Below are 25721 nucleotides of genomic sequence, written 5' to 3'. Positions count from 1 at the left end.
ACCCCAAAGGGACCCTCTTCCTTTAGCCCAATTTGGGAAGAGTGGACTCAAGAAAGTTCTCCAGTTTGTTTATTTAAAAAAAAGTAATAAAAATAGCGTTTCTGAATTAATCACTAACTACCTTTCCAATTTTTGCTCTCAAAATAGAACAACTATTTGATGGTTCCTTTAAAACGCAGTCATTTTCGCCAAAAGAGCATGGTGGCGCACACCTTTGACCCCAGCACCTGGGATGCAGAGGTAGGTGGATCTCTGTGACTCTGAGGCCAGTCTGGTTTTACAAATCGAGTTCCAGTACAGCCAGGGTTACACAGAGAACAGAGAAAAAAGGAGTCACTTTTCAAAAAAATCTTAACTGAATTTAACTTTGCCCTAGGCCAAAATGGGGTCCAGGTCTGAGGATCCATGGTCTTTAGCTGGCATACAAGAACATGGACACACAACCACTCAAAAGGATGTCCACCGGTGAAGCCGGCAGTGGTAACTCCAGAAGTGCTTTAAAATATAGTTTACTACAAAAAATTATACACACATAAAACTTGAAAGAAGGGAGTTGGAATGGTGTGTGGACACACGGATGGACAGACATAGGCTGGGAAGAGAGGAAGGAGGGACAGGAATTTAAAAAAAAACCTTTAAAGCACTAAAGTGCATCTCGCCTTTTAAAACACAAACAACAAAATCCATCTTATAAACCAACCTGGGAAGGGACAAGTGGATTAGATTGCACAGTGTCCCTTGGCATTGCATTTATACTTTCATAAACAGAGAACTGGTGTCTCACAAAGACTGTGTGAAAGGAAACACTGCTCCCTCCCCCACTTAATGAATACCTTGTTTCACGCACCACTGCAGCTGTGCGAACACGTCGGAGAGAAGCACTTCATTCAAAGCCTCATAGAACTGGGTGAACACGTCGCAGATCGCATACAGCGCATGGTTGCAGGTGGTCGTCATCCACTCTGATTTCTGAAAGGAAAAAAAGAGGAATCTGCAAAGCCAACATCTCTGGGTGAGGTGGCTACTCTTGTAAGCGAGACTGTCATTTACAGTAAGTATCAACATCTCAAAACTGTCCACATCCGCTCACTCAGAACCACTCTCTCCATGGTCAGATCCTACAGAAACAGTCAGGTGTGTGAGCAAATGTTTGCCAAAGATGGCCACCACTGCAGCATTCACATTCTGAAAACTGCATGGTGTGATCCACTGCACTGCGGACTCACAAATACTAAACTGTCCCTTAAAATAATACAGGAAAATAAAGCCAACTGCATACGGGCGAGCGAGATGGCTCAGCCACTGAGAGCACTTGCTAGGCCATTGTGAGCTGGGGTTCAGATCCTGCATCCTTGGGACCAGCCTGCTGTCCAGGCACCTGTCTCCCCATGTCTGTGGAAAGGGCTGAAGGCAACACAGCAACGAGGCTTGCCGAGTGCAGAAAAAGGGAGGCTCACATTCACCATGAGAACGTGACTCAAAGTAATAGTAGACTATGAAAGAAGAGGCCACCCAACACCTTATGTGTGTGTGCGTGAATGTGCACACACACACTCACACACAAACATTCACACACACACACACACACACACACTTTTTTTTTTAAAATATGACTGCATAAAAGTACCAGAGAAATATAAAAATGATTACACAATCACAGAAAAGGGAAGTGACACTAATAGGGTTCTCAAAAGCCAGAAGGAAACAAAACTGAAGACCTGGTAACTTAGCTTAAATAAAGACCAGCACAGGTGTTAGCCATCAGGGCCTCACCCCTCACCAAGAAGCCTGACAGCTGCCAGGGAAGGGGAAATCCACTTTCCTCAATGGATCGACGCAGGGTATAGGAGTCACATGAGTGTGTGCATGCCTGTGCATGTGTGTATGTATTTTTTAAGACAAAGAGAAAGGACAGAGTTGGGTATGCAGGAAGAATGTGGGGACAGTTAGAAGAGGGAAAAACACAATCAAAATATATTGTGTGAGAAAAGCTTTAAGCTGGACATTGGTGGTGTACATCTTTAATACCAGCATCTGGGAGGCAGAAGCAGGCAGATTTTTGAGAGTTTGAGGCTAGCTTGATCCACATATGGAGTTCCAGGACAGCCAGGGCTGTTACACAGAAAAAAAGACCCCCATCTCAATAGCATCCTTCCCATCCCCCCATACATAAAAAACTAAATAAAAAGAAAATAAAGACACCAATGAAAAACTAAGACTCCAAAGTGACCTCCAGGCCCATCCAGGCTAGAGGATGAGACCATGTCTCAAAAAGCAAACACACAAATAAAAAACCCACCAAATCCAGCCCCTCAACAAACAGAAGAGGAAGCAACTGGGAAAAGGCCAATGACACAGGACAAAAAGCCAGGTCACAATAGGAAGAACATGGTGACCAGTGGTGACAGGACACATGTGATCTAGCCAGCCAGGAAGAGCCTCTGCGTGTGCAGAGCACTGAAGGGGCTGGAGTGGGGTGGAGAAGCAGGAATCCGCACTCTCTGCTGACAGACACGCAGGGGCTTACATAAGTGCAAAGGAAGGCCTGCAGGCTTCTTGTCCTCAAGAAATGAGAATCCAAGTGCAAGGGATTTTAGGAAGGATCGCTTTAGAGCTGAGAAGGAGCGTGAGGACTGAGTTCAATCCCTAGAATCTATGTAAAAAGCCAGTGCTGGGGCTGGGGGTTGCAGAAATAAAACACTGGATCTAGATTACATGTGTGTACCACGTGCTGCCTGCATGCCAGCCAAGCATTTTCCTGAAATGTTTATCTATTTTATGATGAGAAAAAAATTTACTCTAACATTAAGAACAGGACAAATTTCTACACTATGACTTCAACTGTATATACTGTTTAAGTAGGAAAACACAACATTGTGGTAGCTTTGGTTTCTATGTGATAAAGGTGTGAACTCTGTGTATCCAGACTATTTCATCTAGTGCATGTTATTTTTATGCTGGTGTGAGGAAGAAATGATGTTCCGGAAATAATATTAACAAAGGTCCAGTCAGGTGGTGGTGGCAGCGCACACTTGTAACTTCAGCACTCATGGGCAGAGGCAGGTGGATATCTAGGACTTCGAGGCCAGGCTGTTCTGCGAACTAAGTTCCAGGCAGCCAGGGCCACATAGAAAAAACAGAAAAGGAAACTAAAGAGGAGGGCTGCGCCCGTCTTGACCATGTGCCTCCACTGCCACTGTTGCTCCGCTATGAGTCCTGTGAGACCAGGTGGAGTGTGGAACACAGGAAAGGAGCAGCTGCGAGCTGCAGAGCTGGCAGCCAGGGTCCAGGCCCAGGAGGGCCAACCAGGGGAACTTCCTCTCCCCTTCCCAGAAAGGGATCTCCCACAACTAGCTGACACTAGTCTAAAAGGGACAATGCTTCTATCCACTTGTAGAAGCACCTTAAATACTGTGTGTTTCAAACCCCTGTGTCTGGCAAGACAACCCCAAGGAGGCCAACCAGCCTTGGGTCTATCCCATGCACTCACAGGCCACGGTGGACAAACATCCACTCACAGGCCATGCTGCAGACATCACCCACCTCTGACTGCTGTTCAGGGAGTTTCATGTTGTCAAAAATTCGAAACACGATTCTGAACAGGTCCTGCCACCAGTGCTTTGCAAAGGTGTGGCCATAGCTCTTCATGATCTCAAACATGACCGTGAGGCCCCTGGAGGAAAAATAAAGGAGAACGGGGAGCAGGTGAGGAAGAAAACTGCCAAACTGAGATGGAGGCAGGGGTGGGGGAGGGGAGGCATGAACCTGGGGGTAGGGCAAGAAGCCACTCATTTTAGTGACACCCATGTCCAGCTGCCCCGAGGACCCAGTTACCTTGTGCGTACATCTAACTTGCATCTGTTAATGACGCAGGAGAGCTCAAACAGGATGGGAAACCAGCCTCTGACCCAGACCCTGTCACCAGGAGCCACATTCATGTCATCACTCGTGTACTCTTGCAGTACCTGAAATGACAGTCATGTCTCAGATGTAGCCTAAGCAAGCGGGAGGGATCACACAAAGACTGAGGCGCTACACAACCTTTTCCCCACTCTCTTCAGCAGGACAGAAGGGAGAATCCCAGGGCCTGAGAGAGCCATTGCCCTGCCCACTGAAGGTGTCAGCCCCGTGAATCTACAGACCAGAGTGAGGCAGCTCACAAGAGCGCTGGGACAGACTGTTACATTAAGAAACATGCTAATGGGCTGGAGAGGTGGCTCAGTGGTTAAGAGCACTGACTGCTTTTCTAGAGGTCCTGAGTTCAATTCCCAGCAACCACACGGTGGCTCACGACCATCTGTAATGGGAACTAAGGCCCTCTTCTGGTGTGTCTGAAAAGAGTAATGGTGTACTCACATATATAAAACAAACAAACAGATAAATATAAATCTTAAAAAAAAAAAGAAACATGCTAATGATAATGGCTGCTAGCTAAGTACCCAGAAATTACTGCAACAAAGTACTCAGTAGCAGCAGTCACAGTTAACAGAGCGCCTGCCGTGTGCCCAGTTCACTGACAAGCCGCGTGCACAGGCAGCACGGGCGCTGACACCTAACACCTCAGTGGTTGTCCATTGTGTAGTGGGCCTGGGAGGCTTTCCACAGCCCGCTAGCTGGTGTGGTACAAAGCCCCGCATGGACTATGCTGTCCGTGCTCCCAGCACTTCAGTGCTTTGGAACCAACCCTTAACTGTTCACAAGTCTCACCGCAAAGATGAGACATATAAAAAAAATCCTAAACACCTTCAAACGCAAACAGGAGGCGCCTTCTTCCTTCCTTTCCTTTCTTCTTTCCTTTTAGAGAGGGTGGCTGTAGGGTAGGCTCTGCTGCAAGCAAAGCTCTGTCACAGAGCTTTGCGATTTAGAACTGTAATCCATTTCTTAAAAGGGAGACTTTCTTTTTTGTTTTTGAGAAAAGGTCTCGTTATATAGCCCTGGCTGTCCTGGAGCTCACTCTGTAGACCAGGCTGGCCTTGAACTCTCAGACATCGCACTGCCTCTGCCTCCTGAGTCCTGGGATTACAGGTGCGGGCCTTCACTCCTGGTTTCTATTTAACACTGTGTCTCTAGAGTGTGCACTGAGTATTAGCTTGCAGGGCCAGAAGCTGTCTGATCCTCTGGAGCTGGAGTTACAGGCAGCTGAGAGCTATACAATGTGGGCGGTGCTGGGACCACACTCAGGTCCTCAGCAAACACTCGTCTCCACCACGTCACCCAAGTCCTACTGTTTCCTTTCCTTCATAAGGAACAGCTAGCTTCTCGACCATTCTGCCTAAACACGACAGCTAGGACACTGTCACCTTTTAGGAGGACAGTCTGTGGAAAAAAGCCCAGTATGAACAACTGCCAGGTGTAATGGTAAATGCCTGGAATCCTAGCACTCAGCAGAGTGAGGCAGGAGGATTGCCTTAAGTTTGAGGCATGCACACCCAGCACCAGTGGAAAGAGCTTTGTCAGTAGTTTTGGCCCCATGACTTTCTGGCCCACCCGCAGAAGCAAGGGTGGAGACACACCCGCGGCCTCTCTGAGACGTATTTCCCACAGAAGCGGATGAGCCGGATGGCCTCCATGCTGGTGTCAGGGAAAGCTGCGTTGCAGGCGAACTCAGACAAGCACTTCACAGCGTCCTGGAAGGAGTCGATGGCCGCAGGGAAGTGGTGCTGGAAGACGGTTGCTGGGGAGACACAAGGCAGCAGGCTGGGAAAGGGAGGTCCGGGAGAACTGCCTTCACGACCCAATCCACCAGGGCTGCCGCAGCAGGCTTCTCAGAGCTGACATACTCCCTTTGTGCCTCAATTTTCTCTTTGATAAAATGGAGGAAACAAAATCTCAGCAGTTCTGTTTACAATGTCCATGAGCACAACTATGGAATACTAAACATCTGTGCCAGAGAGACAGAAGCTTCCTGGAGCCTGTCGTCCTCCCCAACCAGTGACCTTGTCCGTGCTCTTGATGCCTGTGTAACAAGGCACTATTAAGACATCAGCACTAAACTAACAGCCAGGAGCACCGCCACTCCCGCCTGCAGCAGGCTTGTCTTTCTACACAAGACACAGCAGTACGCACTCCAGACTCAGCATCACGCTCCAGGCCACTTTCAGTGTGTAACCACCAAGAGAAAGCATGAAAACCCGAGAACGATGGCATGTGGCAGACTGCAGAAAGGACCTCGGCGTGCCGTGATGGGAGAGCCCCCTTGGTCTACCCTCAGCTCCCTGATGACCTGGGTTCTCTGCTGTTCTGCATACTCTTGTATGACCACAAAAGCCGAGGGAGAGCGGTGGGGTAGGTCGACCTTGAGTGAGCTGGCAGCTCCCAACACGAAGCTGCTAGGCCTGAGACCTGACTGCGCTTCATTCACTAGACTGTTGTAAAGATGCCTGCAGCCCTGCCCGGCGTGTCCATCCCATCGCTATCATGGCAGAACCCGAGCAAGGAGGTCCCACAATAGTAAGATGGACACCGAAGAAGAGGCCACCTGCTAGACTTCAAGTGAGATGTCACACAGGAGGGACACTTACAGACGATGTGGCCTGTGGTTTGGAAAGCCAGCTCCACAATGTTCCCATCGTGGTCAGAGGCGGCCTGGTGGAACACAGCAAAGATGTTCTTCCAGCCGGAGCGGATGTTGGCTGCCTGGGAGCTCACCATCTGGGCGATGCATCGGATCACCATGTCCCGGATGGTTGGGGACCTGGCAAGAGGCGGGAGGGTGGGAAGATAGAGACACTCTGCCCCTCATGAGGCACATTAGAAAACTGTTGAAAGGCACACCGCAATGCATACTCCCTGAGCTCAGAGTGACCACCCTGCAACCGAAAGGTGAAGCGGAAGGTGCTTCTCAGAGCCAGACAGAGCCATGGATGGAGGAATCTGGGTTTATAAGGATTTGGGCTGTGGAGCCAGAGCTGGGGCTGGCTATCTCTGACTTCTTGCTTAACAATACGCTGCCTGTGGCTGAAGCCCTGTCAGCTTTTCTGCCCCGCCCTTGTTTCAGTCAGTGAGTCATCATGCTACCAAACCTTTGAGGCAAGGTATATGTTCATGCTAAGCACACAGCAAGGACTGGAGACGTGATATTTTAATTGTAATTGTACGTGATGATAGGGTAAGTGGCTCCATCCTGGCCACAGTGGCAAGGTGAGGCACAGAGCGTAGTCTGAGTGCTTGTGTACACGCCTGCAAAGCCGGGAACACACAGTCATGGGGAAACTGTTCTCTCACGAGTGTGAAGAAGCAGGCTGTGCAGGCTGGTGTTCACTGGCCACATAGCGGCCACTCAGAAGGCAAAGAGAAAGCCCACCAAGTAAAGATGTGACCTGCAGAAAGAAGGGCTGCCCTCCTATACAGCCAACTTCGAAACCTCATAAAACAGGATGCCTACTTGTTTTCTATACAGAATTTTCAAATTTCTTGGAGATGTATGTGTGTGTGGATGTGTATTTATATATATTTATACATGTACACATAGATGTACATATATCTATGTGTATATGTGGGAGAGATATATGCTGGGAACAGGACTGAAGACATTCTAAGCAGGGGCTAAGATAATCCCAACCCCCCTTGAACTATGTATTGATAAAAGGAGTATTTATCCATTTGTTCAACACTACCACCAAGAAGACAGAAGAGAATTCATCATCCAGTTAGTGGTGGGATAGACTTTTAGACACCGACAGGGAATGAGAATCAGGGTCTTCACAAATGTGCACTACCTGTTTTTCTTCATAATATGTTCAAATGGCCTTAGAAAATCCTTCTGAAATCGGAAGTTGGCTAATTCTCCCTTCTCCAGAAACTTCATGGAGAGTTGCCGCAGTGAGTCCACAGCGAAGATGGCCACATCTTCATTGGGGTTACAGCCGACCTGGCAGGATAGGAAGGGAAAGCAGGTTCAGCAGCACAGCAAAGGCAGGCAGGCCTGCAATCTCTGCAGGAGGCACATCTTCAGACAGAAACTCTGCTTCCTGGCTGAGACCTGGCCAATGCTGGGCCGGGGCCACGGTGAACGACGAGTAAGCCTCCTGCCTCCTTCCCTGGCTGGGATCACGCGTGTGCCTCACATGCCTGCATGGGATTGTTCCTTCTTTCCTCTTAGGTACTTGTTACTTTGGGTATGTATGCTCGCCAACCCTGAGCCCACTGATTGGTTAGAACGCTGGCCAGTGATCTCTAAGGAGCTTGTGTCTGCCACTACCTGGGGTTGCAGATGTGCACTGCCTAGTCCAGCCTCTATGTGGCTTTTCCAGATCAAACGCAGTTGCTCATGCTTGCCCGGCAAGAACTTGAGACTGGGTCATGGCTCCAGCCCTCTGAATAGAATGAAACCTTGAATAAAGAAGTAAAGCTACGCTGGCCTACGTCAGCGTCAGCAGCTAACTGTTTTAGAATGGCTGTCCTGGATGTCTTCTGGCTTGTCTCTGACTTATAAACAAGTGACAGTTTTAAAAGTAGCAGTGGGGGCCTGTGTGTAAGGAATTCTGATGCTTAAGAGTGTGTGATCACGGCTTTACCATGGGGGCGTAGGAGGAGACTAGAGGGCTCCGCATGCCACCAAGCCCCGGCAGGGTGTCCAGCCACATTGCAGCACCATTGTGGTGGTAGCCTGTCCTGGATAGGTGTTATTTTTAAAACAGAGGAGCAACAGTGTGTGCAGGTTGGCTGTGCATGGTGCTGCATGCCCCTAATCCCAACACTTGGGAGAGAGGCAGGAGGATCTCTGTGAGTATGAAGTCAACATGATCTATATGATGAGATCTAGGACAGGCAGAGATACACAGTGAAACTGCCTCAAAGACCTTTAAAAAAAGAAAGAAAAGAAAAGAGGAAGGAGGGAGGGGTCATGTATCCAGGCTGGCCTAGAATTTGCTCCACGGCCACTGATGATGTCAGTTCCATGTTGGATTACAGGCATACACCACCATGTCCTATTTCTGCAGTGCTGGGGACTGAACTCAGGACTTTGTGCATGGTAGGCAAGCACTCTATCAACTGAGATATAGTCCCAGCCATGGATATGGTTAGTTTAACATTTTATTTATTTATTTATTTATTTATTTATTTATTTATTCATTCATTCATTCATTCATTCATTTATTTATTTGATTTTGGTTTTTTTTCGAGACAGGGCTTCTCTGTATAGCCCCTAGTTGTCCTGGAACTCATTCTGTAGACCAGGCTAGCCTCAAACTCAGAAATCCGCCTGCCCCTGCCTCCTAGAGTGCTGGGATTACAGGCGTGCGCCACCACTGCCCGGCATTTTTATTTATTTTATGCATGTGAGTACACTGTAGCTGTCTTCAGATATACCAGAAGAGGGCGTGAGATCCCATTACAGATGATTATGAGCCACCATGTGGTTGCTGGGAACTGAACTCAGGACCTCTAGAAGAGCAGTCAGTGCTCCTGACTGCTGGGCCATCGCTCCAGCCCACCAGGGACTTCATTTATTCTAAATGATACCTATCTAGATATAAGAGTGACATCACTCCTATCAAACTGTTCATGATTTCACAGGAAAAATGAATAGATAACAACCCCAGGAGGGTGCCAACTCCTCCCATTACATTCATTGTGCTTTCTTTCAGCAGCTGCTAAAGTGGTCCCAGATGCAGGCAGTTACCTTATTGAAGTGATCGCCAATGACATGCCATATCCGAGACCACTGCAACCGGATCCGGTTCATGTTGTAGTATGATATCTCCACAATCTTCTGCAGGCTGAACATTCGAGGATGGTGGGGAGAAGCCAGCTCGTCCATGGACACAGCACACAGCCAGCGGACAAAGTCAACTACAGGAAGAGCCAGGAACACAGGAAGCCCAGTGAGAGACACTCGCACTCACAATGGGAGGCATATATTGTTGGCTCTAAAGTCAAGACACATACCTATTGCATTTCCATCCAGTCTGGTAGAGCCAGTAAAAATTCTAGGGGGAGAAATTGAAATTTCTCAAGTACTCAGAAAAGGCAGAGAGGAAACATTAACAGTTCCACAGATTAGAATCTACCACACCCAGAAGCTAACGAGCGAAGCCAGACACAACGGGTGCAGCATCACTGGTGAGCAAAATCATCACCTGTCAACTGCGACAACCACACTCTGTGAGCTGGTTTCACCAACAGACTCCTGGAAGCTGGCCATCTGTCTTTTGTCCACACCACCACTCACCAAGTTACCTAGAATAGAACACAGGAAGTCAGCAGGACTCCAGAAGGGTTTAGAACCAAGTACCCAGGCTGAGAATGGTGCGCACGTGTATCCTGAGCACTCAGGAGGCAGGGGCATCAGGATCACAAGGTCTTTTTTTTTTTTTCCTCTGTGTAACCCTGGCTGTCCTGGAACTCACTCTGTAGACCAGACTGGCCTTGAACTCAGAAATCCACCTGCCTCTGTCTCCCAAGTGCTGGAATTAAAGGCATGCGCCACCACTGCCTGGCAGGATACAGAGTTCAAGGCCAGCCTCTGCTACATAGTAAGTCTGAGGCCAGCTCAGGCTCCAAAAAAAAAAAAAAAAAAAAAAGTAAATCATACAAAAACAGCTCCTAAGAACAGACACAGCTCCACTGCAGACAGAGTAAGGATCTTACACCCTGGGATTAGCATAGACTTGTAGGCAATCCCCAACGCTTAGGAGACAAACTTGAAGCAAGTGAGTAGCCGAGGGCTCTGAGAACAAGTGGCTCTTGTGTGACACTGTGAGAAGCAGGTGCTGTCATGCCCCCAGAACTTGAGCTGCACTGTACTTGCACCCTAGGCTACCACCCCACTACGTGACCTGTCATGTCACTTCCCAAGCTTCGGTGTCCCAGTTTACACAAGGGCAGGTAGCAGTGCTCATCTGGCTGGAGCATTCTGGGAATCACACGAGCTCAGATCTCTAAGTGCATACTCAGAATGTGGCCTGACATTTACTGGCCATATTCACTATTATCACTACATCACGGACCAGAGTCCTTCAACTCAGCAGAGGTGGGAACAACGATTACTCTGAGACCACAGACGAAATGTGGAGACGATCCAACCTTTCCAAAGTAAAGACAGTAGAGACACAGGCAGGACAGTGAAGCCCCTACTGCAGGGTCCTCAGTGTGGCCCTGGGGGGAGAAGGAATGGGAAGTACCATGTTCACGCTGGGAAAACAGGTGCTTTTACTCAATCACAATGAGACAGGGGAAGCACACGCCCATGGAATTAACAGACACGCTATCAGCCGCACAAGAAGAAGAGGACACTGCACAGGACAGTCCTGGTATGACAAGAAGAGCTTCATCACTCTTGCCATTCTGTGCTGCCCAACTGGGGCTGGCATCTTACCGAGGCCAAGACCCATGAATTCTTCTCCCGCAAGACTGTGGCCCTTCAGGCTCCCTTCTCGTTCCCGCCCAGAGCCAGAGAGGTAGCGAGTCTTCACCCCAGTTCCTATCAGCTGAGCAAGCTCCAGCTGGCTGATGCACTTCAAGATCTGTGAAAGAGAAGGAGGGAGGCGTGGAGCCTTGCTTCATGGTCACTAAGAGGACCTGCAGTCTTCTGTCAGTCACTGTTTTCTGGAACATGCACATTTTACACTAAGAATAAAACTTAAGCCAGGCAGTGGTGGCACATGCCCTTAACCCCAGCGCTCAGTAGGCACAAGAAGGTAGGTGGATCTCTGAGTTTGAGGACAGGCTGGTCTACAGAGTTCCAGGATAGCTAGGGCTACACAGAGAAACCCTGCCACAAACAAACATGAGCAACAGAGGAGAGCTGGAAGCTGGGTCCCACACATAAACAATTGCACGGGCATTTGCAAACTTCACTGAGTGCTCAACAAAGACAGACGGGCTGGAGCAGGGGCTGTTGCCACGCCACTCAGTCTGTGTGCTCTCGCGGGCTTGGTTCCTGCTCCCCAACTCTCTTCCTCCGACTCTGCACACAGTGCAGAAAAGGCACGAACTCTGTCTTCATGGGCGGACTTTAGATTCATGAGGTAAAGGAAGGCATCACATTACCAACCCTAGAAGTGAGCTGGAGATAAAGGAATCAGAGGCCTAGAGTCATCTTGAGAAAAGGCAGAGACACGTACCTCATGCCAGGAGTTGCCAAGGTAGTTGCCGTCGGTGTGAGCCACAGTGATGAGTGTCTTTATGGTGTCAATGTTTTTCTGCTTCATCTCCGTGATGCTGGAGCTGGCTGTCAGCAGGGAAAAGCGAGCGAGGGCCTGAACATAGGCGTCACGTTCCAGCTGAAAGAGAGGCCCAGGAGCACTGTGACTCCTCCCACAGCGCGGCCACTCATATGGTGGGCTGGTGCACCGAGTTTCCCTGCTACTTCCAAATGCACACAGTAGGCTTTCGGTGCACCAGGATTCAGCCATTCCATGCTGGCATGCTTCCACCACTTGACCACCTGAGGCTTGCTGTGCACAACTACCCTTGAGAACTAGCTCTCCACAGTGACCTCATGCACTGTCTATCTGTCCTGTGTTCCAACGTCCCTGCTGGATGCCAAGACTATGGAATAAGTGCTAACATTTACAGCAGTCCTGTAAGGGGGTATAAAAGAGGAGACAAGCAATGACTTTGCGTTTGGAGGGCCAACAGCATTTGGTACTTTTGGAGAAGTACCAAAGTGGACTTTGAAACCCTGCCTTTAGAACCTTCAGAGCCATCAAAAGAAAGGTGGGTGGGGATGGAAGACTAAAGTTTTCTGAACAAACTAATGGGCAGATTCTCCCTGACCTAAAAGCAATGAGTAGGAAGGACCAACCTTGGGACTGCAAAGCAGCTCAAAGATTGCATTGATTGGTCTAATGCTTCAGAATTCAAGCAAGGTTTATAGAAACATCAACGTTGCATTCAACCATCTCCTTTCCCAGAGCATGCTGGGAGACAGGGAGGTCACAGAAATGATGGGTTACACAAAGCAGCAGCCACTGTGGGAATGCTGAGGATGAAGGAGAGCTTTAGCTGGCTGATCACACCACACAGTTGTAGGGAGCTATGGCCTGCCTCAGCCAGACAAGTAAGCATCAGGGCAGGCCAGTGTGGCAGGTGGACCAAGGGGCTCTTTTGTCACTGATAGTCAGTTTTAATTGGACCCCCAGGACTCTTTCCACTGGAGCCATTGTTAGCACAAATGGTGGGTTGTTTCTCAGTGGGAATGAATAAGGGGTTTGCTGAAACACTGGTCAACTGGAAATTCCTGGTAGTTTCAAAGCTTTCACAATCTAAAGACACACATGCTCACTTCTACCTACCTGCATTCCAAAGATGCAGGCAATGCGGACTGCACACCTGATGCCTTCCAAACACAGGGAGGCCACCTCTGTGTCGTCACAGTTCTGCAGGCCGATGCTATAGGCTGCCAGCAGCGGTGTCCACACCAACTGCCAAGGAAGCAAGTTTCAATTTCAGCATTTCAGAATTTCAGCATGGCAAAGAGCACTCAGAGTATACTGTGTCCACTACAGGGATAGCCAGGATGCCAAGTCCACTGCAGCCTGACTGTGATCTATTCTATTTACAATACAAGACAGTTCTTATAAACTATGGACACGATAGATGTCCTATTTACTGAGCGGGCATTTCACATTGCACCTATAGCACACATCACTAGTAGCTCAAAGGTGGTCTCGTTCCTTCCTGAATGTATACAGGGATTAAGAATCAGGTTTGTTTCTTTTAAGATTTATTTCATGCACTTGAGTGTTTTGTTGACATGTATGTCTATGTCCTGTTAGTGCCTGGGGACCACGGAGGTAGATGACAGTATCATATCCCCTGACACAGGAGCTGTAGATGGCTACTAGGAACAATCCCTGACCCCTGACCCTCTGCAAGAGCAGCCAGTGCACTGAAGTGCTGAGCAGGCAGTCTCATGGCCCATAGAGTCAGTTCTCTACACAGCAGAGACAATCTGAAGCTGGCATGCAGACTCAGCATGTGAGTGAGCTGCCTTTCATCAGTAAAACTAAGTGGATCTCTGTTAGTCAGAGGCTAGCCTGGTCTACATAACAGCTCCAGGCCAGCCAAGGACATGTAGTGAGGCTCTGTCTCAAAAAAAAACAAAAGGAAACGAAAACAGAGAAAAAGATGTTGGAGAATAGCTCTATGGGTAAACACTTGTCTATCACTCCAGACAACCCAAATTCAGTGCAGGGAATTCCCACGGTGAGAGCAGACCTGCCTCCATGTGCTGTGCTCTGAATTCCACAGGCAGGCTGGGAAAGGGCAAACACACATCCCCACTTTAAAGGTCACATTACTCATTTATGGGTGTGTCTTTTCTAAACATTTGAATATGTTCAGACCATGTCTTTTCTTGCACTGCATCTCCCCTTAAAGACAATAAGGTGAGATGTCACCCTAAAACTGGCCGGTAGGGCTGGGAGAGGCCCGGTGAGTAAGGGCACTTCCTCCAGGCCTGAGGCCTAATATCGATCCGGGGCCCATATGGTAGAGAAGCACTCATTCCTGTAGGCTGCCACCTCACCCTACAGTCCAGTTGTGCACCCCCATAACAAGTCATTCTAAAGACTAACAGCCCTCCCAGAGTGACATTCCACTCCCCTCTAGCCATCCTCATCCCCACTGACAGAAAATGAACAGACTGAGAGAGAACTACCTGACCAAGGTCACATGGTAACACAGTAGCAAAGCCAAGATTCAAACCAAGACAGCTGGACAGCAGAGGCCATGACAGCTGGCACCGGCAGAAACCAGTCCCTGGTCCTCTCCATTCTCTCCCACTGGGATCTGCCATACACTTTACAGCAGGCCAGCTGCAGAATCAGGCGTGGCAACACGCTAACTTCCCAGGACACTCACTTTAAACATTGGCCGGACATGGTCCAAGTGTGTAGCACTGGTAAATGGAGCTTTGGCGTGGCTCACGGCCTCCATCAGAGCTTTGGCTGTTTTAGCCATCTGCTCCATCTCCACATTATAGAGCAGCCGCCTCTGCTTTTCACTAGCTACATCTGCAAGAAAACAAGACACATAGAGTGTGATTGTCATGTGACAGGAACTGCCTCAAAAGCCTAATTAACTGACAGATCTCCCCAATTAGCTTTGTGAACCTGTTACAAATATTACCGTTTTACAGATGAGGATGATGAGGCAGAATGGTTAGGAGGGCCTCCTTACCCAGGGTGGGGGTGGGTAGAGGTGGGGGTAGTGGTGGGTCTTGTAAGTAACAAGGCCCAAGGAGTCAGTCTGCAGATCCTGTGCTCCAAGGCACTGGCGTGAACTTCTCAGAGACTGACAGTACCATGGGGCTCACGAGGAGGTCTAGTCACAACTGACACAATCATCCTGAGTTAAGTCTGGGGAGGACAGTTTAGCTCATAGATTACATAGTTTAAATTCTTTCTTGTTCTTAATTACAGGAACCACATTATGAAGGAAGCATATAATCATCATAATTAATTTAATCATATCACTATTCAGGTATCTAGATATGCAAATTACATTGATTACCAGCAGCATACTTAATCATACTTTCTGATGTACCCCAAAGGCAGAGGTGAGCCTGCCCCCTAGACATAGACCTACAAGCGACTGAGGACTGCTCTGGAGAGGCCTTGCCTCCTGGGGATGGGGCGTCAGCTCTGAAATCATGTACTGACAAGCCACATTAAATGGCCTCGGCAGGCCTGCTTATACATCCGTGTGTTTTTATGTGTATGTCTATGTAACAGTAACAATTTAAAGAAAGCCACCACGAATCTGAGAAAGAGTGAGGGGAAGAGCTGGTGGGGCAGTAAGGAGGAAGGGAAGGGAGTGAAGGGTGTTAGGCGCAGCAGGCGTGTAGTAGGCCGGCCTTACTCTGCTTGGTGGATTTGGCCGCAATGGTGTGCTCCTTCGTCTCCTTCATCGCGATCTTCTTGCCCTCTATCTCTTCGTAGATGCTGGACAGATACTCCTCAGGCAGGTCCTTGCTGTCATTGATACCCCGGTTCATTTTAATATACTGCTCTTTCGTCATCTTATTCTTTACCTGAAATTAAAAGAAAAAGAAAAAGAAAGAGACAGAGAAAGAGAAAAAGAAAAAGAAGCACATTTTTAAAACCCCGAAATGCTCCAACAAATTCTGCCATGTCTGGGCCACAATCTACAAACCATAGTGTGTTTTACCTGAGGACTGTGCAAGTCTGTAGTCAGCATGATAATGGAGTAGGCCAGCACATATGCGGTGTCAGCGCTAGCAAACAGGGCTTGCCTGGAAGGGAAGAGCCCAGATAAGGAACACAGCCACAGAGCGGCACAGTGGGGACATGGGCCACCCAAAGCAGGCCACAGAGTGGCACAGTGGGGACACGGGCCACCCAGAGCAGGCCACAGAGCAGCACAGTAGGAACACAGGCCACCGAGAGCAGGCCTACAGAACCATATGATGCGGACAGGGAAGGGTCTTCTGAACAAGAGTTATCAGCAAACAAGAGTTGACAGTTCGGCCACAAGGGGAGCTGGCTGGGAGCTCACTGAGCCCATGCATCAGAGCGTGGGCCTCTCTGGGTTGAGTGGCTTCGAGTAATTTTTTCAAAAGGATGGAAGGAGCATCCTGGGCCAAGAGAGCAGCAGGAGAGCACAGGACGCCAAGAGACGCTCTCAAAGGGGCCAAGCCCGCTACGGGTGGGTCATCCTGGGTGGACAACTCCTGACCCTTCCCATGCCAGGGGCCCCTTGGGCCTCCACTTGAGCGCCTTAACTCTGGCACTGAGGCACCACATGAATTCCTTTTTGGTAATTAGTTATATCCTGTTTCTATTATCCATTGTGGTACTTCACAGAGAAATACAGAGCAGACTATTTATACTGCTGTAAAGCACATGCCATACAGCCTTTCTGTTCTAGGTAGGGAAAGTAGACACTAAGTCATTACGTGTGAACTGAAGCTGGAAACGCCTCTGTACAAACTGCCTCACCAGGAAGAGAAACCCAGGAAATACAGCAAAAGGGGAGCTGATGGGGCCGGAACCGACTGGCTGGGGCAGGAGCGCACCCTCCAGGTCCATGGAGCGCAGGCTGAAGAGAGCAGCAAACCATCTATCTCATCTTCTTATCAGGCGGCCATAAGTTAGGTTCCAATGACACACTGGCAGGGCCGGGACTCATCACTATAACAATGGACTTGACCTAGGACAGAGCTGTCCAGCATTCAGACACTCACAGCTGCCTCTGCAGAGAGAAGCCCATGACGCCTCAGACATCTTGACTTGGCTACTTCTTAGTGACTAATTTTGAACTGGGATGCTAAAGCTATTGGGGCCTCAGTTTCCCTCCTGTAACACCATAACAGGCCTGGCACTGACTCAGCAAGATGAAGGCAGGCGCAGCAGGGTTTAAGGACGGCCCCTTTCTTTTTAAGTCTGAGTCAGCACACAAAGCAAGAGGCCTGGCCAAGCTTCTCTGTCACACAGTCAGTGTATTCTGTTTTCAGCTCGCCATGAGGCCTGCCTCCCTCCAGCTCCTTCTCCCCCTTTCCCTGTCGTCCTCACTTCTGCCAGGGGTCACTGCATCCACGTGCACTCTTGCCACCCCTCACCCTGTTAGGGCAGAGCTTCTCAGCTTCCTATAAAAACAGCAACCGACTGTTAGCAACCTGGGCTGGGGCTGGGGAGATGGCTCCACAGGTAAAGGCATTTGCCTTGGTTACCTGAGTTCAATTCCCAGAATCACATAAAAGCAGAAGGATTAAGCTGGCTCTGCAGTTGTCCTTTAACCGCCACACCCATGTTGTGGCCCACAAGCCCAGCTCCATGACACACATACACACATACACACATACACACACACAATAATAAGCAAAATAAACATTTTAAAATCCAAGATAAAACCAAGGAGGCCTGTAATCCCAGCACTTGGGAGGCAGAGGCAGGCGGATTTCTGAGTTCAAGGCCAGCCTGGTCGACAGAGTGAGTTCCAGGACAGCCAGGGCTATACAGAGAAACCCTGTCTCGAAAAAAAACAAATCCAAAAAAACAAAATAACAAAACCCAAAAAAAAACAAAAGAAAAAAAACAAAACAAAACCAAGGACTTGTTGGTAGGTTTTATTAGGTTCCGCAGCCACTTCTGTACTTCATGTAGGTAGTGAAAGAAAACCATGCATTCCGCTCCATGCTCACTGTTAGGGAAGAAGTACCACTCTTTGTCTGTACGCTTCGTCTGTACCTGCTCCCCTCCGTGATGGAGGCTGAATTAAAGGCCGTATGTATCCAGGGCAAGTGCTCTACCAGCGAGCTATAGCCCGGGCCTCTGACTCTCACCTTTCCTGCTTCCACCCTTCAGTGCCGGTGTGCCCGGCCAGCCATGAGACCTTAGACAAGTTACTTAACCTATCTGGTCTGTAGTACATGGACACAAGGTTGCTGCAGAATCTCATAGACTCAGCAGAGCCTGGCACATAGTGAACAGACATGTTAGTGCCTTAGCAGAATAGCAAGGACCAAACCCAAACCTCGAGTCGAGAACAGTGTCCGCAAAAAGGAAGCCTCAGCTGCCACGGTGCTCACCCTTGGTTACACTCTATGTATCGTGCAGCAAACTTCTCCATTAACCGGTCAATCTTCTGGGCTTCCCCGGGCAGGCGGAAGCCCTCCAGGAATGTCCTCAGGGCCGAGACGAACTCTTTTTCACAGAAATCCAGTTGGTCCACATAGGCATACATCACCTCCTTGTTAAACCTCGTGCTATCTCCCAGAAACTCGCCAACCTGGGTCTGAAATACAAACACACACTCACTTCGAGAAACTGCCAAATATGGCCTGCAGCAAAAACCCCTGATGGGGTGGATGAGGTTGGCAGTGGCTGAAATACAGAGGCCCTAAGTGCCCATGGCAGCCGACTGTGGGGAAGGAGAGAAAGATTGGCTCTGCTTCCATATGCAGGACAGCCTGTCAGAGAGAGGGGAAGAGGAGGAAGAAAATGAGGCTTACGTCTGGAGGGCCCTAGACACTCAGCCAGAGAATGGCTTCTAGTGGTCCCTCAAAGCTGACTCTTCTCACAAGGGATTCCATACAGCAGCAAAGAGAGCGAGGGGGCAGGAGCAGGGCACAGAGCAGGCTGCACTCAGGGTCAGGCAAGCAGGAGGTGCAAGCCAGGGAGATGCAACATCAGCCACAGGGCAATAGGCCATACCACGCCCCGACTTACAGAATCCAGCCGCTCCTCCTGGTGCAGAAACTGGGCAATGTCTTCTACAGCTGCTCCCAGCATGCCTTGCTCTTGGAGAAACTGGATTCCTCGCTTGGGCTTCTTATTGAAGCTGTATCAAGAGGAGACAGAACCCAGGTGATTTACTTAACAGTCTGGAGCAGAGAGAAAACTAGCCCCAAGGAAAATGGCTACAGAGCACATTGAAGAAGCCGTCTCGTGAGCCAGCGGGAAAGCAAGTATTGCATAGCTTTCCCAAATTCCACCATCAAAGTTTTCCCACTTGCTCATTATTTATTTACATGTGTGCGTGTGTGACCAAGTATGGAGACTAAAGGACACTGCAAGACTTGATTCTCCAGAACCTTCAGTCACCAAGACTGGCAGCAAGCGCCTTTCCCCACAGAACCATCTCACAGCTCTGTTCTGGCTTTGTTTAAGGTTCTTTGAAGCCGAGCGGTGGTGGCGCATGCCTGTAATCCCAGCATTTGGGAGGCAGAGGCAGGTGAATTTCTGAGTTCAAGGCCAGCCTGGTCTACAGAGTGAGTTCCAGGAGACAGCCAGGGTTATACAGAAAAACCCTGTCTCAAAAAACCAAAAAAAAAAAAAAAAATGGTTCTTTGAGACAGGGTCTCACTTTGCAGCCTAAGATGGCTTCAGATTCACTGAAGTCTACCTGCCTCTGCCTCTGGAGCACTAGGATAAAGGTGTGTATCACTATACCTAGCCTTGTATTTTGTTGAGACGTGGTCCTCAGTATATGACCCAGGCTAGCCTTAGACCCAAGGAAATCCCCCTGTCAAAGTCTCCCAAGTTCTGAGACCACAGTGTACCTCCGTACCTTGGCAACTCTTAATTTCTGACCCTGCAACTGCAGATTTAGCTGCCTGTCACTCATGTTCACTCTCCCCGTGTTTACAGTAATAGAACTCGGGGCACTGAGTTGGGCACAGAGCCACCTGGGACACAGGATGGTGGTAATACAAAGTTCAAACCAGCCATGAGGCAGCGGCAAGTAAGGGGATTTTTTTTGTTTGTTTGTTTTGTTTTGTTTGGATTTGTTTTTTGCAAGACAGGGCTTCTCTGTATAGCCCTGGCTGTCCTGGAACTCACTCTGTGGACCAGGCTGGCCTCAAACTCAGAAATCCGCCTGTCTCTGCCTCCCAGAATGCTGGGATTGCAGGCGTGCTCTGTCACCACCACCTGGCTTAAAGGGGATTTTTCTTAATTTGTTTTATTTTATGTGTATTAGTGTTTTGCTAACATATGTGTCTGTTAGATCCCTAGGAACTAGAGTTACAGGGAGTTATGAGCTGCTAAGTGGTTGCTGGGATTTGAACTCAGGTCCTCTGGAAGAGCAGCCAGTGCTCTTAACCACTGAGTCATCACTCTAACCCCAAGAAAGAGGACAGAGTCAGATGGGGTGTGTTCTTTCTGCCTTCCTTCCTCTAGCATGTGTGATAGCTGATGACACTGCCACAGTCATCTGAAATGACAAATGGACCACAGATGACCAGGAGCCCTCCTAACAGCCTCAAATGACCACACTGACATCTCCATCCTTTGCTAAATATACAGTTTAGGTTTCTAGTAAGGAGAGGCAGAGCTAACTAATGGGTAAGTGGACATTTGCTAGCTCCTGCATGGGAGGGGGATAGACAGGTGAGCCAGGGCCATGAAGACACGAATCGGTAAGGACAGGAAATGAGACTTGTGTAGCCAGCGTGGCTTCCGAGGCCTCTAGAGGAAGGATTGCGTGCCATGTCTGGGGGATTAAAATGAACAGAGCACTGAAAGGGGAGAGCTCTTCACCACGGCGACCAGAAGACTGAAAACAGGACAGTGGGCCAGCACTGTCAGGGGTGAGCCAGGGAGGGAGGCCAGCTCACCACAGAACAGGAAGCCTGCAGGGAGTGGGCAGGGAAGCTGTGGGGCTTAGATCATGTCGTCAAGTTCAGCCATCGCTCACTGTGCTGCAGTGAACTCAGGAAAAAACGCTCCCTCAGTTGTTCTGGGGAAAACCAACCACCCCAGGGTGGGGAGAGAGGGACCCAGCTCAGCACTGCCACTCAAAGCCTGAGTGCTTCACTTCAACTGGTAAGGTAAGGGGCCTGCTCGTCCCTCAAATATAAACAGCACAGAAGATGAAGTGCTGAGGTGCACAAAACACCGGGAGAAGGAAAGGAGATGTGCAGAGCACTTAAGTTTCAAACCTGAGTGTCAAAGTATGGTGACAGCTACAAATTACACGTGGCTGAGGAAAGCCGACACAGTGAAGCTTCAGGGCACAGACACGCTCCAGACAGCAGGGGCCTTCACTTTGTTTTGTCTGTACTTTCTTTGAGATTTTATTTATTGCTATTTTATGTGTATAGGTGTTCTGCTACATGTATGTCTGCAAGCCACGTGCATGCAGTAACCCTCAGAGGCCAGAAGAGGGCCTCAAAGCCTCTGGGAAGAGAGCTACAGATGGTTTGCTGAGCACTGAGCCTGAGCCGTCCTCTGGCAGAGCAGCCAGTGCTCTTAACCAATGAGCCATCTAACAGCCCGTTTTATTTTTTTGGTGGCTTTGTTTACTGAGTTTACAGTGTAGCCCAATATAGCTTTGCACTCAAGGCCATCCTCCTGCCTCAGCCTCCTAAGGACTAGGATTACAATCCTAAACCTCTATGCCTGGCCGTTTTGTAAAGTGTTTTTACATCAGAACAGGAAATAAAGGCCTGCTGAGTAACACAAAGGCTTCTCCATCCAGAGCACCCTCCTCCTCTCAGGCACCCCAAGTTCTTCCCTGGAGACAGCAAGGCCCCTGCAGAGGCACTTGACCTGGAGTCAGCCTCCAGGTGCTTTCCCAAAGGCCTTGAGAGAAGGCCCAGCACAGCGGCCACACTCACAGCTCAATGCCGTGCTCAATGATTTCCTTCTGTTGTTTGATGACCTCAAACTGCTCTGGGTCATCCTGAACGGCTGTCTGGGTCCCTGAGGACACTGTGGACTCCACTGATGTCACGCTGCACCGTCTTGCCATGTCAATGCCTTTTCCGTCCCCCATTTCCTGATCTGGTAGCCTCTCCTGACCTGCAGTGACATAAACACAAACAGAACCAACTAAGCAGCTGGAACCGACGAGTGAGCTCTGGCTTGGCGCCCCTTCTTCACATCTGCCACAGCAGCGGGTTTGCACCAAGGGGCACAGGAGCCAAGACTATCACTTACATACATTTCTCAGCTTCATGCAGAAATTTATGTTACACACAACTCATACTAATTCTAAAATTCACAAGAAAATGCAAAAACAAGGCATTTAAAATGAGCAGAAGGGCTTGTCTTACCAAAATACAAACTTCCACAACTCTACATAGCTCAAGGAGTGTGGCGTTTGTGTGAGCATGGACAAACGAGAGGATGAGAACAGGAAGATTCAGCCACATTCTGAACCAGAACCGACTCAGGGGGGTGGCAGGAATGAGGTCAGAAATGGAAGTGTAGGCGGGGCCAGGTCATGGCACGAAAAGGGAGGCCTGTAAGGTCTTCCTTCATGAAACTCTAACTCCAAGTACTGAAGCCTCTTCTGTCTGCCATGGGAACCTACATGTATGTGCATATACTCATATATACACACACACAGAGTATTTTTTAAGTCTAAAAAAAAAATAGCAGGACTGGAGAGCTGGCTCAGCAGTTAAGAGCAGTCACTGCTCTTCCAGAGGCCCAGGTTTAAGTTCTATATCAAGCAATTTACTCCAGTTCAAGGGATCTGGCCTCGTGTGGCACCCACACACACATGGCATACAGATACACAGAGAACAAAAATAAAACCTTAAAAATAAACAAATGAGGGCTGGAGAGATGGTTCAGTGATTAAGAGCACTAGCTGTTCTCACAGAGGACCTGGGTTCAATTCCCAGCACCCACATGGTGGCCCCCTAACTTTCTGTAACACCAGTTTCAGGGAATCTGTCCACCTTTTCTGACCTCCAAGGTGGGCAAAACACCCAATTAATAATAATAATAATAATTGATGATGATGATGATGATGAAGATGAAATAAACTAAATCCTTTGGCTGAGCAGCTCAGTGGTAAATCACTTTGCTAGCATACATGAGGTTCTAGGTTCAATCTTTAATACCACAAAAAACTAAAAATAAAACAACCTAGCCAGGTAGAGGCGGCACAGGCCTTTAATCCCAGCACTTGGGAGGCAGAGGTAGATGGATCTCAGTGAGCTCAAGGGAGGAGCCTGTCTTGAGAAGCCAACACCCCTCACCTTCCTCCCTCACATGCTTTAGCCGCATCCACAGCTACAGGAAGATGGATTGAACTCCCCACATTCCCATGTTTTGAAACACTCAAGCTTTACAGCAATGGCAGGCATTTAGGAAACACAGCTTGGCAGAGTTCACTCACCCAGGGTGGCCTGGTGGTTGGGATTCACATACAGGTCCTTGCTCCATTCCACCATGCACTTGAGAATAGACACCAGACACTCCAGGCCTTTCTTCCTCAGACTGAGCTCCTAGAGGGCCGAAGTGAGAAGTACACACTTAGCCACGGGCATTCCCGGGCTCTTGAGCCGTCGTGTGAGGCGTCCAGGAAATCACTAACATTCAGTACTACAGACAAACCCAGGGAACTGTTAACGGGACATCAGAAAGCCTAGACATCCCTAACGGTGTGAGTCAGTGTTAAGTCCAGTGTGACCTGTGTGACTGCCTGTATCCCTGTGTGCACGTCTGCGTGTACATGTGCGCACACCTGTGGATACCAGAGGAATGCTCTGAGTATCATTGTCAAAACTCCCATTCTCCCCCTTCGAGTCTCTCCTGGCCCTGGAGCTCACTAATTAAGGTGCACGCTGGTCAGCAAACTCAGGGGATCTGCCTGCGTCCATCCCCACACACTGGGGCTCTAACTGCCTGGTGTCATGCTGAGCTTTGACAGGAGCTCTGTGGTTAATCGCAGGTCTGCATGCTTTCAAGGCAAGCACTTCACCAACAGCCATCTCTCCACCCCATTAACTGCATTTTCAAAAGAGTTTAGGGCTGGCTCTTAGGTGCCCCCAGTAATTAAGAGTATTTGCTGTGCAGTTGTGAGAACCAGATTCAGACCTCAGCACCATTAACTGTAACCCTGGCTTCACGAGGGGCAAGACAAGAGGCTGGATGGAGATGCTGCCTTCCTGCCTAGCCAAGAAAATAAGAGCCCCAGGTACAAGAGAGACGCAGCCTCAAAGAACAGGCAGGGTGTGACGCAGGAGGACATCAGAAGGGGAAAAAAGGAAAGAGGGAAAGATCGCTCCATTCACTACTTGTGGGATAAGATACCAGCAGGTAAACAAAAACCTGAAAATATTTTAAATAAAAAATTCTTACCTTTGATTCAGAAAAACACAATCAATCATTTAGCACATGAATGATTCAGGATAGGACAAACACCCTAAAGACCGGTAAGTGTATTTCATTTAAGATGAGTGAGAACACAGATTCTTCTTAATTAGGGTTTATTTTTGGGTAGTGCCTCCATCTACAGGGAAGGCCTGCTTGGGAGTTATGGGCCTTCTCCCTCCTGAGAGCCAGGAGACAGGCCAATGCCACCTCGTCATATAAATACAATTTCTTATATTTAAAAAATGAGCATAAGTTCCAAATGATGTAAAAAACAAAAACAAAACAAAACAAACCACAAAGCAAATATTTAGACTCACAAGGCTTTAGGCAGCACAAGTCCTCCTGTGGCCTAAGGACAGCTCTGGCCTTCCTCCAGGGAAAAGCCCAGATGCCAAGACTGCATGTATTACTCAGGGACCCAGAACTGCTTGTCTAGGGCACGCTGGTGGGGACGGTCCCCTAACACACGATGTCCTTCCTTCCTGTCAGGAGAAGCTGTGTTTGTGCCTTTTGTCCCCAGTGTAGCTGCAGACCTAGTGACAGCTCTCCATGATGGTTACTGAAGTGAGTGACCTTTAAGGACAACCATGTTCTTTGGTGGTTTACCTGTAGGGGCGTCATCCCCAGCTCATGTCCACTTCTTCCCTGAGCGATTTTGGATAAGTCATTTACTAGACGCTCGAAAATGTTAGCAGCATTTAAGTCACAGTCGTAGTTGACATAAATGTCCACGACACACTGGGCATCTTGGAAGATAACACGCATGTATTAGAAACTTGGACAGAGACAAAAGATCATATAGTCTGTCTGTCTGTCTGTCTGTCTGTCTGCCTGCCTGCCTGCCTGTCTGTCTCTCTCAGGTTGGGTGCTGAACTGAACCCAGGGCTTTCTGTGCCACACGAGAGCTCTATTGCTTAAGCCCGGCTATGCTTACTTTTTTCTTTTGTGAGACAGGGTTTCTCTGTGTACTCTGCCTGTCCTGCCTGGGTCTGCCTCCCAAGGCCTGGGATAAAAGGCGTGTGCCACCACCCCTGGCTCCAGCTATGCTTTCTTATTAAACGAAGCTTCTCTGCCAAAAATACACTCAGCCCACTTTTGTCCAAGGTGGCCACACTCTAAGTAGGAATAATGTTGGAAGCTTAGGGGTGGGGCGAAACTTTTTTTTTTTTGAAATTTTTAAAATTCTTTTTGTTTGTT

General features: G+C 48.8%; 1 protein-coding gene across 3 annotated transcripts in view; it reads right to left on the bottom strand.

Annotated features, from left to right (window-relative positions):
* The window catches only part of Arfgef2 (ADP ribosylation factor guanine nucleotide exchange factor 2), an 85939-nt gene that overhangs the window by 20020 nt on the left and 40198 nt on the right, over positions 1–25721 (bottom strand). For all 3 annotated transcript variants that reach the window (XM_052184325.1, XM_052184326.1, XM_052184327.1), the window contains 20 exons: positions 25131–25270; positions 23545–23653; positions 22031–22214; positions 19140–19251; positions 18500–18705; positions 16120–16204; positions 15811–15982; positions 14812–14963; positions 13242–13370; positions 12069–12227; positions 11321–11468; positions 10083–10182; positions 9892–9932; positions 9626–9795; positions 7719–7870; positions 6522–6694; positions 5514–5674; positions 3835–3965; positions 3544–3673; positions 834–969 (listed from right to left, as the gene is read on the bottom strand). In XM_052184325.1, coding sequence (XP_052040285.1) covers positions 834–969; positions 3544–3673; positions 3835–3965; positions 5514–5674; positions 6522–6694; positions 7719–7870; positions 9626–9795; positions 9892–9932; positions 10083–10182; positions 11321–11468; positions 12069–12227; positions 13242–13370; positions 14812–14963; positions 15811–15982; positions 16120–16204; positions 18500–18705; positions 19140–19251; positions 22031–22214; positions 23545–23653; positions 25131–25270 — 2790 coding nt within the window. The remainder of the gene's footprint in view (positions 1–833; positions 970–3543; positions 3674–3834; positions 3966–5513; positions 5675–6521; positions 6695–7718; positions 7871–9625; positions 9796–9891; positions 9933–10082; positions 10183–11320; positions 11469–12068; positions 12228–13241; positions 13371–14811; positions 14964–15810; positions 15983–16119; positions 16205–18499; positions 18706–19139; positions 19252–22030; positions 22215–23544; positions 23654–25130; positions 25271–25721) is intronic.

Source organism: Apodemus sylvaticus, chromosome 5 (assembly GCF_947179515.1).
Source record: "Apodemus sylvaticus chromosome 5, mApoSyl1.1, whole genome shotgun sequence".
NCBI lineage: Eukaryota > Metazoa > Chordata > Mammalia > Rodentia > Muridae > Apodemus > Apodemus sylvaticus.
This window is presented reverse-complemented; position numbering and strand designations above follow the sequence as displayed.